Source organism: Mus musculus, chromosome 11 (genome assembly GCF_000001635.26).
Source record: "Mus musculus strain C57BL/6J chromosome 11, GRCm38.p6 C57BL/6J".
NCBI lineage: Eukaryota > Metazoa > Chordata > Mammalia > Rodentia > Muridae > Mus > Mus musculus.
In genome coordinates, this window is record NC_000077.6 from 5,352,974 (window position 1) to 5,373,025 (window position 20,052).

The window sequence follows — 20,052 nt, forward strand, 5'->3', positions numbered from 1 at the left end:
TCAGAGAAATGCAAATCAAACTGTTGTGAGATTCTATTTTATGCCAATCAGAATAGCTAATAACATAAGTGATAGCTCATGCTGGCAAGGCTGTAAAGCAAGGGGAATAGTCCTCCATTGCTGGTGGGAGTGTAAACTTGTAAAAATACTATAGACATCAATGTGGCAGGCAGTTCCTCAAAAAACTGGGGCATCAATCTTCCTCAAGATCCAGCTATACTGCTCTTGGGCACACACCCAAAGAACATTCCATTCCACCACTTGCTTAACTATGTTCATAGCTGTGTTATTCATAATACCTAGAAACTGGAAACAAATTAGATGTCCTTCAACTGAAGAATGGATAAAGAAAATTTGGCACATTTACACAATGGAGTATTACTCAGCTATTTATAGAAATGACATCATTAAATCTGCAGGTAAATAGATGGAATGAACTAGGAAAAAAAAATCATTCTGAGTGAGGTAACCCAGACTCATATACTCTCTTTTAAGCAGATATTAGCTGTAAAGTAATCATGCTACAATTCACAAGCCTAGAAAGGCTAAATAATGGGTGCTGGGGTGTGACACATGGATCGCCCTAAGAAGGGGAAATAGAATAGATAGATGTGCTAGTGGACTGGGGACAGGTAGGGGTGGGAACAGGGGGGGGATCAGGGGAAGGGGGAAGGAGAGAGATAGGAGACACTAGAATTGGGGGCACTGGAATGAGGTGATGGGGGTGATGTGGAAACTTATTAGTACAGTAGAAACTCCCAGGAATCTATGAGGATATAGAGACTTAACCAGCCATCTTCTTTAATCAGTTAAGGCTTCTGATGGTGAGACTGGGACACTAACCCAGTTATAAAACCTTCCACCTACAATCTATCCTGCCTGCAAGATGTGCTAGGGCCATGGATGTATAAACTTGTGGTAGTGGCCAACCAATGACTTGGACTAGGACTCAGAGGTTGGATAGCCCAGAGACCTAGGATAGAAGAAAAAAGAAAAAAAAAATCAATAGAATGATTCCTAATGGTATTCTGCTATTCTCATAGATCAGTGCCTCACCCAATTGTCATCAGAGAGGCACTGCTGGCAGCTGATGGGAGCAGATGCAGAGACCCACAGCCAAACATTAGGTGGAGAGAAAGCTCAAATTAGAGAGTAGCTGAGGGAACCCCACAGAAGCCAAGGAGGAAAAACTGTAAGAGCTAGAGGTATCAAGTACCCAAGGAGAACATGGCTCACAGAATCAACCAAGCAGGGCTTTCACAAAGACTGCATCAGGAAGCACAGAGTCTGCATGGGTCTGTGCTAGGTCCTCTATATGCATCATGGTTGTTAGCTTGGTGTTTTGGTGGGACTCATAACAGTGGAAGTGAGGGTGTCTCTAACTCACAAGCTACTGGGTTGCCTTGCACAACCCTGATATGAGGGTTTGTGCCTAATCTTACTGTATCTTGTTATGCCTTGTTTGGCTGATATACCTGAGAGGCATGCTCTTTTCTGAAGGAAAAAGAAAAAAGGATGACACCTTTAATCCCAGCACTTGGGAGGCAGAGGCAGGCGGATTTCTGAGTTTGAGGTCAGCCTGGTCTACAGAGTGAGTTCCAGGACAGCCAGGGCTATACAGAGAAACCCTGTCTCAAAAAAACAAAAAAGGATGAGTGGGAGGAGGGGAAACAGAGGTATTGAAAATGAAAGAATAAGAATGCAAAATTAGGTTTAAAAAAAGAGAAGAAAAGACCAAGTAGTTTAGTGACAGTTGCAGAGGCTGAACATAGCAGCACATGCCTTTAATTTCAGCACACTGAAGACAAAGTCAGGCATAGTCAGGCATACCTTTGTAAGTCTGAGGCCAGCCTGGTCTACATAGAGAATTCCAGGAGAGACTACCCATGGGCTCCCTGCATGGGACAGTCAGTGTTCACTTGAAGGGAGACTGTTTGGGACAGCTATTTTGGGAGCCATCCAGGACATGGCTGTAGACAGTTAGGAAATGAGCATGTGGGATGACTCAGGCAGACACAGTGAAGAAAGAACCAGCAGTTTTACCACCCACATGACTAAAGCTAACTCTCGGTGATACTAAAGTCTGACATGGATTTGGGTATTACAGCTACAACAAATATACAGCTACAACCAGGATGAACAACCTGAGAAGTTCTAATTTTCTCCTCAACAGACAGACCCCATGATATCTAGAAAAGGTAATGAACATCCATCTGCATTTCCAAATAAGGGGCTGCTAAAGCAGCATGGCTAACAAGGAGCATGCGCACCAGACCAAGGCACGGTATAGGTATGGAACAACTGTTTTGAGATAAAATATGAAAATGGGCCTTCTTCAGATTTCTCAGGGCCCACTGAGACTGATTACATCACAGGTTCACTGTTTTCTTAATGGACAAAGAATCTACAGGAACCTCTAAGTCAAAAGACAATGTGTTACCAGGCATAAGTGTCTGGAGAGAACTGTTCCCTTGAGATGGTCCACCTGCCAAGCTCTGAAACCAAGAGTAGCTTTCAGAAGCTTTCAACACAAATTGTTGAAACACACTGGCACAGTCTCCCCATGTCTCAAGGAGAGAGACATGGACTAACTGCTTTTGCCCAAGGTTATAACACTTCTATATCTCACTGAAGATTTACAATAACTTCAAAAGGATCATCTTCATGCAAGTGAGTCACTGTAACATAGGAACTACTTGCTATACTAGTAGGACAAGCTAACTCACGCGGTAATAAGACCTTATCCAAAAGTTCCTGAGGATTTAAAGGGAAATTTCCCTCCTGTTGTCCTTTCCCCTTTGTGGTCCAGGATGCAAGATGGTCCAGACCTTTTCTTAAAAGTGTGGTAGCTAAAATCAAGGCTTATAAATTATGTGAAGGGATAGGGTGACAACCCCATCCACTTTTCTCTTGAATCATAAGGTTTTTTTCACCCTTTTTTTAATGTATAAAAAATACATAATTCCTTTTTTAAAAAATTAGAAAGCTCTGTATTTGTACATGCACAGGCATGTATGTAGAGGTCGGAAGTGACCTCAGGTGTCAGTCCTTGTTTTCTATCTTGTCTTTTGCTGTTTTATCACTGCACATGCCAGGCTAGCTGGCCTTAAGCTCCTGGGGCATCTCCTGATTCCACAGCCTACTTTAACTTACAAGTATTGGAATCACAGTCTTGTAGTATTCTCCCCACCTTCTGGGGGATCCAAACTCAAGTCTTCATGTTTGTTCACCGAATAATTTACCCTCTGAGCCATTTAGAATGTTAGAAAGTTGTCCTGAATGAATGCCTCTCTAGCTCTTTGAACCAATGGCCTAAACTATTTTTCCTGGAATCCAGAACATAGAAGAACAGTTTCTTTTCTTCCTGTTGTCATAGTGATTGTGATAATAAGGATAAGGAACTGACACAGCAAAGGAGCTCCGCAGCTCTGGCTGTGTGTGGAGGCTTCCAACTGGGAACAGTCTGAGAGGTAAACCAGCACTCCTCCACTTCAGGCACAGGTTTTCTGAATGCTCAGCTGGAGTCTCTGCCAATCAACTTTGCTTTTTAAAGAAAAACCAAGAATGCTTCTATAATCTATGGTTCCTCTGTACCAAAAGAGGATAATAAAAATAACACCCCAGGAAAAACTCACATTAAAAAAAATAATAAAGTTAATGGGCACAGCCTGTGCTACTTCTAAACCACAGTCAAACTGAGGGGTGTGACTCAGTGGGAAGACTGCTCTCCTAGTGATACATAGGACACCGAAAATAAGTCATCTATTTCTGGTCAAAAACTGAAAATGAAAATACAAAAGTTAATGGGTTAGAAAATAAGGATGATTGGTTTTAGTACTTCTGTTCATTCCAGTCGGCCCCGCTCCCTCCGGCCCAAAGATTTTTATTTATTATTATAAATACACTGTAGATGTCTTCAGATGCACCAGAAGAGGGCGTCAGATCTCATTACAGATGGTTATGTGCCACCATGTGGTTGCTGGGAATTGAACTTCGGAAGAGCAGTCAGTGCTCTTAACCGCTGAACGATCTCTCCAGCCTGGATAATAGCTTTAAAAGACAGAGATCCTAGTATTCATTTATAAAAATTATGCTAAGTGGATAGACACTAAGTGAGAAAATGCATTTAAGTATTGAACCTTCCCTGTAATCATGATGTTTGATCAGCTGTTTGAAAATGATTCTATAATGTACCTATCTGCTGCAATAAGAGGCAACTAAAACCCAAAACACAATACAGCTTAAAAGCAAACACAGCACTACCTGGTAGTAATGTGTTTTTAAAAGACATACTCCTGTCTTACAACAAATACTATATATGGCCTTTGATGGGCTTCCCTGCAGGGGCTGAGTGACCAAAGAAAGTACTCCTGTAAGCTGGAGAGCCAGACACATAGCACTGGATGCACACACTGGTTACCTCTGCATGTGTAGCCTGCCTGCAGGCTCTCAGCAAGAAAAACACCAGAGTACTAACAGCTCACAGGGGAAACCAACAATAATATGAATTTAATCAGTGATGACAGTGCTCAGCTCCAGTTATTCCAACACTTTGAACTGGTTCAAAAGGATTATCCAACTATAGAAGCACCACGGGCACATGGCCCAGACCTTGCTCACATCTAGGGCCCTAGTAATTATTTCATTTCCTTAATCTAACAAACAAAAGAGACAACATTACTCAAAACCAACCAAAAAAAAAAAAAAAGCTTTCACTTCTTTTTGCTTCTGGTTGCTGTCAAAACAGACAAGTTCCTAAGACTCAGGAAAGTAATGTGGTTTTGGCTGGACACTACTCTGGATACAAGTTGTCACTGTGAAGAATACTGATGACACCTCACACCACTTCTTCAGCCATTCTTGAGACCTGAAATTGACTGCTATTCATGCAAAGTAACACTACTATAGAGCAACAAAAAAGTCAAGTCTTTCATAAATGCTTATAACAATCACTCTATGCCCATAAGAGGTTCTGTGGATATCCTCTTAGATAAAACTGTCAATAACAAGGATGTTTTCAAAGACAAGTCTGAAAGGCAAGTCCAGACAGGAGACCACGGTCAAAGTCAGAGGATACAAGAGGACAGGAACACGTGGTTTCTTCAGAAGCATATTGTATTTTTGTTTGCTTGTTCCTATAATGGAAAATTGGGTATTTTAACACATGCCAATAATTACAATGAAATGCAAGTCAAGCTCCCTTTTAAAGAGCAGGCATGCAGCTCACACCTGTGAATCCAGCACCTAGGAGGTAAAGGCAAGGGGACTGCTACAAACCTGAAGAAGTCACCCTGAGCTACACAATGAGTTCCCAGCCAGCCATAGATGAGACCTTGTATTTTAAAAAAAGTTTTTGTATGAAATAAAGAAGACTAGAGATTTGCTATTTGGAGATTTCTTTATAAGAACTTAATGGGTCATGATATGGCCAGGATTTTTGTCAACCTGAGTGGTTTTCTGGATACACAGAAAGGAGGCCATTGGATGGCAGGCAGGTCCATTGCTCCTAAATTAAAATTCTAAGTCTTCTTTTTTCTTTTCTTTTCTTTTCTTTTCTTTTCTTTTCTTTGCTTTTCTTTTCTTTCCTTCTTCTTTCCTTCCTTCCTTCCTATTTCCATGAAGTCTCTTTAATTAGAAAAAGAGAAACTAAAAGAAGAAGAAGAATGCAGCACCTGTTGAGCAGCTAAGTTAGGGAAGGGTATTCAGGCTGAATGGCACTGACAGCAAGAACTTTAAGTGTTTGGTCAGGAATATAACCAGAAACCCTCACTGTGCTGAGTGCAGATGTGAGCTAGGCATGGGCCATGTGGCATGAGATAGGTCCCAGCTCTGCTGCTTCCTATGGCCCTAGATATAAGGCTAAGTCTGGGCCACCTGGCCTGGTCCTCTGGAGCTCACTAGACTAGATCTGAACTCACAGAGCTCCATGTTTTTGCCTCCCAAGTGCTGGAATTAAAGGCATGTGACAGCATACCTGGCCAAAATTAGAAACTTCCAAGGTATAAAAGATAGGATCAAGAAAGTGAAAACAACCACAGTATATAACAGTACATGCAAATCTTTGTTCCCCTCACCCTGCAATGTGGGGCACCAAACTAAACCTTGTGTATACTAAAAGTACTCTGCTTCCAAGCTCTGTGCTGTATACTGTACATCTGGCAAGATACTCATACCTAAAATACTAAAGGAGTTTTTATAACTCAATAATAAAAAAGACAAAGATACCCACAAAAGATATGCAATTGCCAATAAGCACTGAAAAGATGCTCATTGCTATCCTAAGGGAAGAGAAGTCAAAACCACAATCAAATACCATTTCACACCAGCTAGGATGGGTATCATTTAAAAAAAAAAAAAAGTGCACACCTTTACTTCTAAGCATCTGGGAGGTAAAGGAAAAAAGATCTCTGTGGGTTTGAGGCCAGCCTGGTCTAGAGAGTAAGTTCTAGGACAGCCAGGGCTACAGAGAGAAACCCTGTCTTGAAATACTAAACAAACAAACAAATAAACAAATAAGCAAATAAATGTTAAAAAAAAATGGTAACAAGCATTGTGGAGCTGGGGCGATAGTCCAGTGGTTAGAAGCACTGACTGCTCTTGCAGATGACCCAGCTTTGATTCCCAGGACCCACATAAAGGCTCAAAACTGTCTGCAACTCCAGTTCTGGAGGATCCAACAGCCTCTTCAGGCACCAGGAATGAGTATGATACATAGACTAAACACTCATGTACTTAAAAAAAAAATTCCTTTAAAAAAAAGCAAAAACTAAACTAAAAACACCAAGCACTGGTTAGACTATAGCAAAATTAGAAACCTTAACACATGGCTGGTAAAAGTGAAGAGTTGGGACTGGGGAGATAGCACACTGGATAACAGCACGTGCTGCTCTTTCCGAGGACCTGGGTTCCATTTCCATTACCCTTAGTGATTCATAACCATCTCTAACTCTAGTTCCAGCCCTCTGCTGACCTCTGGGGTTGGGGGTAGGGGGGGCCACCATGCACAAATATGGTGTACAAACATACACGGAGCCAAACATTTATACACGTAAAATTAAAATAAAAAATTTAAACCAAGAAGGATTTTACTGTTTTGCCAAATTCAATTAGAATTATGTCACCCAGAAATTTCTAGGTATACACTCAAAAGAGATACACATGCAATTTTATTTTAATTTTTGCAGTGGGGAAGGTAGGGCGGCAGAAAGCATCTCTCTACATAGCCCTTGTTGTTCTGCAACTTACTATATAGACCAACCTGGCCAGGTGTGTGCTACCACACCTAGCTACATAAAAAATCTTGTATGTGAATGTTTTAAAGGCTACTCATAACAGTCTAGAGGTTATATATAACACAAAGGTTTACCAACTGATGAACAAAATGTGGTATATATACATTATGGAATTATTTACTGTTCAGTCTTAGAAGGGAACAGGGCACTAGGGACATGCTCCAATCCTGATAAACCTTAATATCATGCTAAGTAAAAGAAGCTAGGCAGAAGAATTCATGCCTTCACAGTCCAGTATAAGGAACTCTACAAGCATAAAACTGGTGTTTGTTTAAGACTGAAGAACAGGGGTGGTTTTTAAAAAAAAAAAAAGTTATGTGCTACAGTGTGTGCCATGGAATTTCTTTTATTTTTATTTGTATCTTTTGAGACAGGTCTGTCCTGGAACACACTATGTAGATCAGGAAGGCCTTGAGCCCAGAGCTCCCCTCCTTCCCTACCCTCTGACTTTCAAGTCCTGGGATTAAAGATGTACACCACTATGCCTGATTTGGGGTTTCTTTTTCAGGTGATTAAAATGTTGCAAAACAGATTATGATGAAGAATATATAGCTCTCTATATAATACATTAATACCCATGGAACTGTACATGTTATAAAGGAGAATTACATGGTACATGAACTGTATCAACAAAGTTATTATTAAAGAACTATGTGAATAAAGGACAAGTGGGGGGGAAAAAAGAGCAAGATTCTAATTATCATCAAGTGCCAAGGGGTGAAAGTGCATATGCATACTAATGCTATTACAGAACTCTGTTCTACAGGGACGGCATGGCATAGCATTGGTGCTGTCTTGAAATCTGATCAGTTGTGATTATCAGTATAAAATCCTCACAAGATTAGGCCTATTAACATTTCCTGCTGGAAGGTGGGTGTGGTGGTTTAAATAGGAATGGCACCTATAGAGCCATAAGTGGCATTATTAGGTATGGCTTTGTTGGAATACTGTGGTGTGGGGAGCGGGTGTGGCGGCAGTCCTAAAGGCGCCAGGGACTGCAGCTAAGTCATATGACTTGCACCTGACTTCCTCATATAAGACACAAACATCTTGAGTGCTGCGCATGTGTACCAGGATACAGGTGAATCCAATTTGGTGGAGATTTGCCCCTGCTGCCCTGATTAGCTGAAGCCTCGTGACTGGCGAGGGGGCGTGGCCTGCGGTGCGTGGATGAGAGAGAGTATAAAAGGAGTGAGAGGCCCAGGGTTCGGGGGAGATATAAACGAGGGAGAGATACAAACAGGGGAGATATAAACAAGGGAGAGATATAAACAAGGGAGATATAAAAACGAGGGAGATATAAACAAGGGAGATATAAACAAGGGGAGATATAAAAACAGGGGAGATATAAACAGGGGAGATATGAACAAGGGAGATATAGAGAAAGAAGAAACAGGACTGAATAAACGTGTGCAGAAGGATCCTGTAGCAGCGTCGTTCTTCCTGGCCTGTTGAGCGCGCGCAACAGTTGGTGCCGAAACCCGGGACGAGAAAAAAAACTCGGGACTGGCGCAAGGAAGATCCCTCATTCCAGAACCAGAACTGCGGGTCGCGGTAATAAAGGTTCCCGTAAAGCAGACTGTTAAGAAGGATTCAACTGTATGAATTCAGAACTTTTCAGCTGGGGAACGAGAGTACCAGTGAGTACAGCTTTACGAGTATATGTTACAGAATTGGACGGCTGAATTTGAACAGACCCTTCGGGAATTGAGACTTGCCATCATTCAGGTCAACTCCAAGCGCTTGGACCTGTCCCTGATCAAAGGATTACCCAATTGGATCTCCTCAGCATTTTCCTTCTTTAAAGAATGGATGGGGGTGGGATTATGTGGAGATACACTTTGCTGTGGATTAGTGTTGCTTCTTTGGTTGGTCTGTAAGCTTAAGGCCCAAACTAGGAGAGACAAGGTGGTTATTGCCCAGGCGCTTGCAGCTCTAGAACATGGTGCTCCCCCTGATATATGGTTATCTATGCTTAGGCAATAGGTCGCTGGCCACTCAGCTCTTATATCCCATGAGGCTAGACTCATTGCACGGGATAGAGTGAGTGTGCTTCAGCAGCCCGAGAGAGTTGCACGGCTAAGCACTGCAATGGAAAGGCTCTGCGGCATATATGAGCCTATTCTAGGGAGACATGTCATCTTTCAAGAAGGTTGAGTGTCCAAGTGTCCTTCTCCCCAGGCAAAACGACACGGGAGCAGGTCAGGGTTGCTCTGGGTAAAAGCCTGTGAGCCTAAGAGCTAATCCTGTACATGGCTCCTTTACCTACACACTGGGGATTTGACCTCTATCTCCACTCTCATTAATATGGGTGGCCTATTTGCTCTTATTAAAAGAAAAGGGGGAGATGTTGGGAGCCGCGCCCACATTCGCCGTTACAAGATGGCGCTGACAGCTGTGTTCTAAGTGGTAAACAAATAATCTGCGCATGTGCCGAGGGTGGTTCTTCACTCCATGTGCTCTGCCTTCCCCGTGACGTCAACTCGGCCGATGGGCTGCAGCCAATCAGGGAGTGACACGTCCTAGGCGAAGGAGAATTCTCTTTTATAGGGACGGGGTTTCGTTTTCTCTCTCTCTTGCTTCTTACACTCCTGCTCCTGAAGATGTAAGCAATAAAGTTTTGCCGCAGAAGATTCTGGTCTGTGGTGTTCTTCCTGGCCGGTCGTGAGAACGCGTCTAATAACAGTTGGTGCTGAAACCCGGGAAAAGAAACATCTTCAGGCATGAGCGAAGACCCCCTGCTACAGGGAGGATTCAGAACTGCATAACGGGGAAGAAGGGGTTAATGAAGTGTTCCTGTAAAACAGACTGTTGAGAAGGATCCGGCGTGGATTCAGAACTCTTCAGCTGGGGAACGGTACTGATGAAGAGAAAGAAGAGAGATGAAGACTGAATAAACTGCTGTTAGAAGGACTGGTGGTCGTGTCGTTCTTGCTGGTCGAGAGTGGGCGTGACAATTGGTGGCCCGTACGGGGAACCGACTCCCCCACCGAGTTCAGAACTTTCAGCAGTCAGTGGTTGCCGGCAGGGTAAGTTCACGGTGAGTGAAACTTGCGACCCCAGGAGTTTGGGAAGGACCTCGGATAAAATAGAGGCAAGCATAAAGTTGCCAGGAAGCAGGCACAAGGTAACAAAAGGTTCCTGGTTTTGGGATAAGTTAAGGTTCCTGGCTTTGGGACAAGTTAAGGTTCCCTGTTTGGGGACAAGTTAAGGAACTATGATAACCTCAGTGTAGTGATCAATAGATCCTCGCTGTGTAGTTATGCTTTTTTCTCCCATTGACCCTTTGTGGGTAGGTCTGATAGTTTTGGTCTTGTTTGTTCTGATATATGGACTCTGTTACTGTTTGAAACTGTGTGTAGAGGCAGTCAAGACAGGTCAGAAAATCCTTACAGAGCAACAAGAAAGTATGTTGGAAAAGAAGGGCTTAAAAAGAAAAAGGAAAAAGAAAGGAGACACAGTGTTATCAGGTGGTCAGGAAGGAGGAAACAAAAGAGCCGAGGTGGAGGAGGAAGGCGAATTAGCTTTTGTGCCGCCTCCCTATGCCTCCTCAGCAGCCACCTGTAGGTGGACCTTCTGTCCGGAGATTTGGAGAGGATCGAGTAGATCAGGTGTTGACGTGGGCGAGAGGGTCTGTTTGTGTGTTTCCACAGGACCAGACGGAACCTCTTTGGGTGCTGGAGAGGTTGGTGAGACGCTGCAAGAATGAGGATCCTGATCCAGTTGCCCCTGTGGATGTGGTGGATGATCCCACAAGCACAAAGGATGGAGCCGAGATGAGAGATCCTTTCGGTATTCCAGAAGCCGATACCAGCTCGACATGACATTCAAATTTTTCCACGCTTTTTGATCCCTGAATTTCCCTTAAAGAGATAGCCCCTCTGGCTATCTATCCCTTGCTTCAGGGAAGATGAGCGGGGATGAGAGCCCTGGGATGTATGCTTGTTATAGTGTGTGTGTTTTTTGTGTTTGGCACATGTGTTAGGTGCAGAGTGTGCGGCCCGCACTTTCGCCATGGTAGCGTAGGCTTTTGCTGCAGTGGAGGCGGGACAATCTCCTCAGATTCGGTTTGCCACTCTAAAAGAAATTATGCTGCGTTATGCCGTGGGGTGCGAGGCTAAGCACTGCACAGAGGATAGCTTGCTGTTGGCATCCTGTGGAAGGCACGTCTGATTGCATGAAGGTTCAGTGTCCTAGTTCCCTTCCCTCAGGAAAAAACGACACGGGAGCTGGCCAAGACCTCTCTGGGTGATGAGCCTAAGGGATGGTTTTGTGTAGGGCCCCTATGCTTGCACACTGGGGATCAGACCTCTACCTTCACCCATGAGGCTTGCTTGCAGCAATTAAGATCTGGCCATAGATTAATCAACATCCTGGCCTTTTGATGCACCTGCCGCAAGCAAAACACAATCTCCCCAGGTGTGGCTTGGCATGATAGAGAGGTAGTCAGTGATAAGACTCCCTGGGCATGTCACCAACCTAAGACAGGGATCAAACCAATGCTGTTTGTCACCCAAGGACGGGTAAGGGGCATGGCTGCGAGGGGCTATCTACAGACATTCTCTCTGCCAAAAAAGAAAAAAGGGGGAATTGTGGGGAGCGGGTGTGGCGGCAGTCCTAAAGGCGCCAGGGACTGCAGCTAAGTCATATGACTTGCACCTGACTTCCTCATATAAGACACAAACATCTTGAGTGCTGCGCATGTGTACCAGGATACAGGTGAATCCAATTTGGTGGAGATTTGCCCCTGCTGCCCTGATTAGCTGAAGCCTCGTGACTGGCGAGGGGGCGTGGCCTGCGGTGCGTGGATGAGAGAGAGTATAAAAGGAGTGAGAGGCCCAGGGTTCGGGGGAGATATAAACGAGGGAGAGATACAAACAGGGGAGATATAAACAAGGGAGAGATATAAACAAGGGAGATATAAAAACGAGGGAGATATAAACAAGGGAGATATAAACAAGGGGAGATATAAAAACAGGGGAGATATAAACAGGGGAGATATGAACAAGGGAGATATAGAGAAAGAAGAAACAGGACTGAATAAACGTGTGCAGAAGGATCCTGTAGCAGCGTCGTTCTTCCTGGCCTGTTGAGCGCGCGCAACACTGTGGTCTTGTGGAGGTGGGCTCTGAGGTCTTATATGCTCAAGTTATGCCTAGTGTGGCAGTCTTCTGCTGCTGCCTAAAGATCAAGATGTAGAACTCCCAGCTCCTTTTCCAGCACCATGTATGCCTAGACAATGGTGCTTCCCACCTTGATGATAATGTGTTGAATCTCTGAAACTGTAAGCCAACTCCAATTTAATGTTTTTCTTTATAAGAGTTACTTTGGTCATGGTGTCTCTTCACAGCAATAAAACCCTACCTACTGTCTAGGGGCGAGCACATAAAACACAGGAGGTTTCTCCCCTCCCTGAAGTTTACAATTGCTGGGACAGAATCTCTTCAGTGATGCAGCAGTTCCAAAGTTGCTTATGCCCCAATTAAAGCAGCCGCAATCAAACTCATTGTTCTAACAAATTAGGTGTAACTGTTTCTTTGCTTGAGGTTGGTGTCCTATCTGATATTAACAGATGCCTGTTCACAACTCTCTTAGGAAAGTCACAAGCGCTCTTGATCCAAACTAAAGCTTCACATAGGATTAGTTCTTACCCCATAAAGAGTAAGCTTATGAGTTAATTATCAAGGCTGGGTCTACCCTGCTTGATTTTAAGTCCCTAACCCTTCATTTGTTAGCAATGGGATACCTTGAGAGTCACTAACCCTTCATTTGTTAGCAATGGGATACCCTGAGAGTCTAACATAGTGTTTAGCCTTTAATGCCAGTAATGGATGATTCAAAGTCGTGGGCCAGTGAGCTATCTCAAGGGGTAAAGCACAGCACTTGCTGTATGAGCCTGATGACCTGAGGTTGATCCCCAGAACACACGTAAAGGTGGAAGGAGATAACCATAACACTGTCCTCAGACTTCAACATGCATGCCATATATTATGTATTATACACAATAATAATTTAAGAAATTAATTTTTAAAGAAAGCGGGCATGGTGGCTCGCTCATGCCTGTAATCCCCAGCACTTGGGAGGCAGCAGAAGGTGGATCTCCGAGCAGTCCAGGCTACAGAGAGCTCCAGCCAGTCAGGCAGAGAAACCTTGTGTCAAAAAAACAAACAAAAAGTTGTTTCAAGAAATAGTGGCTCTCAAAAGTTTTTCTTGTGAGACCCTTTGCTTTGTTTCCCCCTTTGCAGGTATTAAAGGGCTGGTTTCCAGGTTGCCAGAGAAACTCCCTCAGTCAACCAGTCAAATCTTAGGTATTCCAACAATGACAGTGTCAAATTTCAAGGTATCAAGATAAAGAGCTGGCTCTACACTTATGAGAAGTCTATATTTATTGTGTTTCTAAAACGAAGGCAAGGCCAAATTGTGTGAATGTGTTTTAAAAAAACAAAAAACAATCATTGATGCTGTCCTCTATCCAACTGTGTAAACTTGACATTTATTCCTAGAATCCTCACACATTTTGATATTTAATAGGGGAAAAGTTAGGAAGAGATCCAAGTGCCTCAGACAAAAGATGCAGAGATTGATAGTGGACCTATGGACCAGGGAGCTCTCAATCACAGCTTCTTGACACATACCTATGGAGCTGAGAAGTCACTGAAGTGACCATGAGGTGCACTTCAAGGTCATCTCCCACTTATCCCTTTTTTCCTGTAGGTTCTTATGAGTATGAGACTGTCTGCTTCAGGCCACTCCAAACAAAGCTGCAGAAGGGGAAACCTTCTTGGCAGCAATCTTGAATAGATTCTTCAGCAATGGAGCACCTTGCACTATCCAAGATAGCACCTGACCCTTCTATTTCTATGCCACACTTTATTAGTATGAAGGACAAAGAGACATGACACCAGTGGCTTTGCATTCTTCAGCTATCTATGTAAGTAATAATCTGTATGAATTAAAAAGTGACATGTTGAGCCGGGCATGGTGGCACATGCCTTTAATCCCAGCACTTGAGAGGCAGAGGCAGGCGGATTTCTGAGTTCGAGGCTAGCCTGGTCTATACAGTGAGTTCCAGGAAAGCCAGGGCTACACAGAGAAACCCTGTCTCAAAAAACCAAAAACCCAAAAAAAAAAAAAAAATATGTGTCATGGTGTAGCTTTTTTTGTGTACAGGTATCAGCCCATCAAAAAGGCCTTGCCCCTTTGTCTTAACAAGATTACCCTACACTCACCCTGATTGGATCAAGACTGCTTCCCAGGATCTGTCACAATGGAATAGCAGGACAGGACCCAGGACAGTGAACAAATTTAGAAACTCCTGGATCAGCCCCTCCCACAGCCAGAATCCTTCCTATCTGTTTCATTGTCCACATGAAAAGATCAATGCTGGAATTCTAAAGCTGTTGTTAAGATTAGAAAAAAACACCTATACCTTGTCTAGAGCAGTGCCTGACACAACTACCAAGACACCAGAGATAGTAATGTCTGGTGACATCTGTTGCACACTTGCCAGGTCATAGGCATCACTCCACTATGATACAGACACTGACTCATCTGGCCCTCACAATCACTTCTGGAACATACACTATTGTCTTATGGATGAGGAAGACAAGTTCAGTGTCATACATAAGGATGCTACAAGTTTGGGATTTAAACCCAGGCAGCCTCTGAACCTGGGCTCTTCACCAACTGCCATAGCTGACATTAAAATCTTGCCATGACTCACTGCTGCTGCATTTTATTCAGTCTAATCTAAAAACAGTTCTTGACTTCACATATTCTTAGTTATTAGGTTGAGCTTGAGTAAAAAGCAAATATAAAGCAAAGACAAGCACTGACTGGAGAAGGCTTCTGCACTGATGAGCAATGGGTAAGTAACTGCTTCACAGGTAAGGAAAAACTAACTCCAAAATCCCTAAGTGGCCATAGGTCAAAGGTCCAAATTTAAGAATGTAAAATATTTTCAGCCAAATGCTGAGATGCAGCAATAGAAAATCAAATTTACCAAATGAGAATATCACTTTGTAGGAAGAAAAAGATTTGTGAATAAATGGGTATAATCTCTGACTTCTAAAAATGTTTCACATTTACATATAGACAGACACACACACACAGCGGGGGTGGGTGGGGGGAACCTTAGGAGTTGGTTAGATTCTTTCACCTTGTGGTTTGTCAAGCTTGGCAGCAAGTGAGACATCTCACCAGCCTCAATCCCTGATTTATTAAAAAGACATAAACTGGGATAAGAGTAAAGCTGAGTATGAAAGCACCTGCCTAACTTGCAAGAGGCCTTAGGTTCAATGTGGAAAAAAAAAGCATCAACTTGACAACTGTATTACATACTAAATCTACCCATGGCACCTTCACCTCTAACACATTCTGCCACTTCATTAATGATTTTCCTAACATGTGTTCTGTTTCCAACACTTTCCCCAAAGCTGACTTCTGACAAAGTTCCAGGTCTTGCTCAATTTAAGAAAAAAGAGAGAGATGTGACAAAAATGAAATGTTTTAAAGTTAGTAGGGTAACAAGCATAGGAAACAAATGGGTACTTTTAAGGAAAAAGTAATGCCTAAAACAAGTAATACATAGGAACATATATTTATGGCACTAACTTGATCTAGCATCAATACAAAAAAACAGGCTTGCTTCTTTCTTTCTTCCTTTCTTTCCTTCCTTCCTTCCTTCCTTCCTTCCTTCCTTCTTTCTTTCTTTTCTTCTTTAAAGAAAACTTCTTTTAAAGTTAACAAATAAGCAAGCAAGACTAGCACGCACTGGGCTAGTCTGTTGTTCGGGAGGATAACCAGGCCATCTAACGCCTTCATTAGGACAGCACAGTAAGAAGTCAAGAAATAACACATAGCCTTGACCAAGACCTGAAAGGCTACAACAGGAACCCCAGCTAGAGATCTTTAAATCACATCCGAGCTTAAAACCAACTCCTGAGCAGTTTGAGTGTCTACTTGGCTGATGTGTACAATCCACCCGAGGAGGGTTACACAGAGCAGACTCTGAAAACCATGGCCCTTCCCCTCTAAAGCTGTGTGGTGTAAGCACACGCACAGTCCTTTGTGAGAAGCGGCACCCTCTGCCCGCTGCAGCGTTTAAGGTCGAGGCTGGCAGATTAAGAAGAGGAAGTGCCTTCAAGCTTGTTCTTGCACAGGCTGCTTGTCTTCTCCCTTCAGGTTTTATCTTAACCCTGCGCGGGGCTGTTCTGCTGCGATGTATCTATATGTGTTCCAACTCACCCTGCTAATCCAAACACTATTTTATTATAAAAGCCTGTCTTACCCCACTTCTGGAAAGTTTTCATCTCTCTAAACCAGTGCTTCTCAATATGTGGGTTGAGACCCCTTTTGGATTGCCTAAGACCATTATTATTAAACAGTTGTATCATTAGGAAGGTTGAGAACCACTGTTCTAAATAATTCTTGTCTCCTATCAACCCTCTCTGTGCTCTGGAACACAAATCAGAACTGGGTTAGGAGCTTAGAGCTGCCCTCTTGGTTACTCAACTACTCTGTTAAAATATATTACTTTTCCTCTATGTATTCTGGTAAGTTCTTCAGGACAACTTTCACTTCACCAATACTAGATGCCTTCCTGTTCAGCTTAGAGTTTTACTTATGAAGATACAAATTTTGAGCTAAGTGTAATGGCAGAGGCCTATAATCCCAGCACTCAAAGAATGACTGCCACAAACTCCAGGCCAGCCAGAGCCAGACTTTGTCTCAAAAGTTGTTATTTTTTAATGTAACTCTCCAATTAAATGTCTTACCCTCATCCCAGTGAGACAGGTTCCTGCCCAGACTGTCCTTGCACTCCTGGTGAACCTCTTGCTGAATTCAGTCTTCCAAGTACTAAGCCTCCAGTCCTGCTCTGTTCTCACTTCTAATGCATCTATCTAGTCTCATTCATAGCTGCTAGCAGTATTTACTTTTTACTGCTGTGTTTCATACTGTTCATATTCTTTATTTCATCTCCCTCAAACTTTTTTTCAGATGAATTGCTTTTAAATCCAAGTCTTATATATCGTACAGACCAGACTCGGATATGCTGGTTGTTCTGCTTCACCCTCGAGAGTACTGGGATTATAGACATGGAGTACTAATCTAGCTTTAAAAATGTGGTTTGTTGTTTATCATCTTCCTCCCTCCTCCCCTGCTAGGGTGCTTGTAATGGCAGATGAGCCCTGTATTTGGCTACTAGTACAATAAAACTACTGGGATTGCAAATAAAAATGTAAAATATGATATTGGTGACTTACCATACTATGGTCAAAATGCTCACTGTGAAGCTATTGGAAAGAGAGGTTGGTACAGCTATTGTGATGACTAGAGAAAAGCTAATCTTCATTTTGCACCAATTTTGAGAGCCATAGTCACCAATGATCAAGAGGAAGCTGAAATAACCATTTTAAGGAAAGAAACCGACTGAAATGTCATAGCATAGAATTAGAGAAATATCACCACAGCATCAGCCATCTAAACTTCCACTGGAGAGAAATATCTCTAAATCATCCTTATACCTTACAACAAAGAACAAGGGGCAAGTGTCATAGTCAGGGTTTCTATTCCTGCACAAACATCATGACCAAGAAGCAAGTTGGGGAGGAAAGGATATATTCGGCTTACACTTCCATACTGCTGTTCATCACCAAAGGAAGTCAGGACTGGAACTCAAGCAGGTCAGGAAGCAGGAGCTGATGCAGAGGCCATGGAGGGATGTTCCTTACTGGCTTGCTTCCCCTGGCTTGCTCAGCCTGCTCTCTTATAGAACCAAGACTACCAGCCCAGAGATAGCACCATCCACAAGGGGACCTCCACTCTTGGTCACTAATTGAGAAAATGCCTTACAGCTGGATCTCATGGAGGTATTTTCTCAACTGATGCTCCTTTCTCTGTGATAACTCCAGCTGTGTCAAGTTGACACACAAAACCAGCCAGTACAGTGATTAAAAATTGAGATGCCATATATGGAAAACTCCACGTGTGACTGTGAAATAGCAGCAAACACAAAATTCCTCTCAGCATTCTTCACCCCATACATATGGCACATGAACCTTGTGTCTGGCTATCAGTACAATAAAACTACTAGGATTACAGATGAAAATGTCTATGATTATCCAGATTGGGACCAGAATGAGGAGGCAGGTTACCTGACTGAGGAGACATCAACATCAACTGCAATAAACCCAGATGGATCCACAATTTGGCAGAATTGTACATTTGACCCAGACAGTGACAAGAGAAAACTATTAAAGTATATTCTCTCTTAGAATACCGTACAACCCACCATATGGATTCAAAAGCCCAAATTCACTTTTTGGACTATACCTACAACTGAATAGGCCAAAGTGACTGTAATGGATGTGACCAAATTTCTTAACTTACTCTACTTTGGTATGATGGTCATATTCGCTTTCACCTATTAATGACTGTCTGGAAATTGCAGACTGGAGACACATTACAGATCTCCACTAATCTTGACTGACCTGCTGCCACAACCTTTCACATCTTATGATACTGAAGTCCCACTATCCAAGGACAACCCATGCAGACAGCCAGACTGCCTGCACAGTATTTTATAGAACGTAGATTATACTGAAACATAGCTATCATATTAAAAGTAATTGCATTAACTTTTATTTCTGAATATGTTTTCAACTTGGTGCATAGCAAACCTGGAAAAAAAAAAAAAACTTGGGAAAATACATATATGCCATAGGGATCAAGACAATATCCTGTGATCTACATTGTTTGGACCATTTTGCTTATTAATTGTTTTAGTGTCTGAGATTTATTTTCCTATATTTGTCAATTAGTGATTGGAATATTTATTGCATGCTTTCTCCTTTTCCTGCTGTGGTCAAATTTTCAAATACTGTGAAATTGTTAATATTCCTTAGATGTGGTCCTCATCAGCACTCTGTATGCCTCAAAGATCAAGAGATGGAATGTAATAAGCATAATAAAACAATACCTTTTAGACATGTAAAAATAGCTTAGTCAAAGCTGCACATGATAACCAGAACCCAGTGACATCACTCACTCAAGAAAATGAGACACAGGCTTAGAACTCCATGACACTCACTAGACAGTATGTTAGCAGAGACCAGGAGCAGTGCTCTGCTTTACACATCTGGAAAGACTCCCCCTTGACCTGTCCTATGGCTTACAAGTCTCCCCTAGGATCCTGACCCTCAAATCAAACACTTCTGTTAAGAGTCTATACCTGACCTTCAGCTAAGATAAGTCCAAAAGGTAAGCAAGCAGCCTTGGCGAGATTGTCTCAGGACTGTAGTTAGGAATTTGGAGTACTATAGAACTTTTGTTATACTAAATATATCTACAAGTTTGCTCACAACAGTTCTGGGGATCAAAACCTCTCCAGCTTCATGTATACCAAAATGCATGTTTTACCTCTGAGCTACATACACCCTCTAGGCCCAGTTCTCTTTCTACGGGGCTATTTTCCTCAAGTATGCTTATGGTCTACAAACTTATACTCAGATCTAATTGAAAGACAACCTCAAAGAAAGTTGTTCCCTGTATGTACCGTTTCTTCCTCAACAGCTTTGTGATTACTTTACTAGGATCCTTAAACCTGGACAGAGTAACACTGGCAGTCTTCAGGCCTCTAGGAGGCCATAGCACTCATGTTGGTGCAATGTTTTTTCTGTGTCTTCCAAATGCCCTAAAAGTACCTGAGCAGTGAATGAAGCATGGGTTGTTTGGTTTTTACCTACTTTCATAGCTGGGA

The 20,052-nt window shown here is 42.7% G+C and overlaps 1 protein-coding gene across 2 annotated transcripts in view; it reads right to left on the bottom strand.

The window, feature by feature from the left end:
• The window catches only part of Znrf3 (zinc and ring finger 3), a 168,519-nt gene that overhangs the window by 76,645 nt on the left and 71,822 nt on the right, over nucleotides 1–20,052 (bottom strand). The window contains exon 2 of one of the 2 annotated variants that reach the window (NM_001290501.1): nucleotides 17,558–17,692. The exons of the other annotated variant lie outside the window; for it this stretch is intronic. Within the exon in view, the coding sequence (NP_001277430.1) occupies nucleotides 17,558–17,560 (3 nt within the window). The 5' untranslated portion in view covers nucleotides 17,561–17,692. The remainder of the gene's footprint in view (nucleotides 1–17,557; nucleotides 17,693–20,052) is intronic. 2 annotated transcript variants of the gene reach the window in all.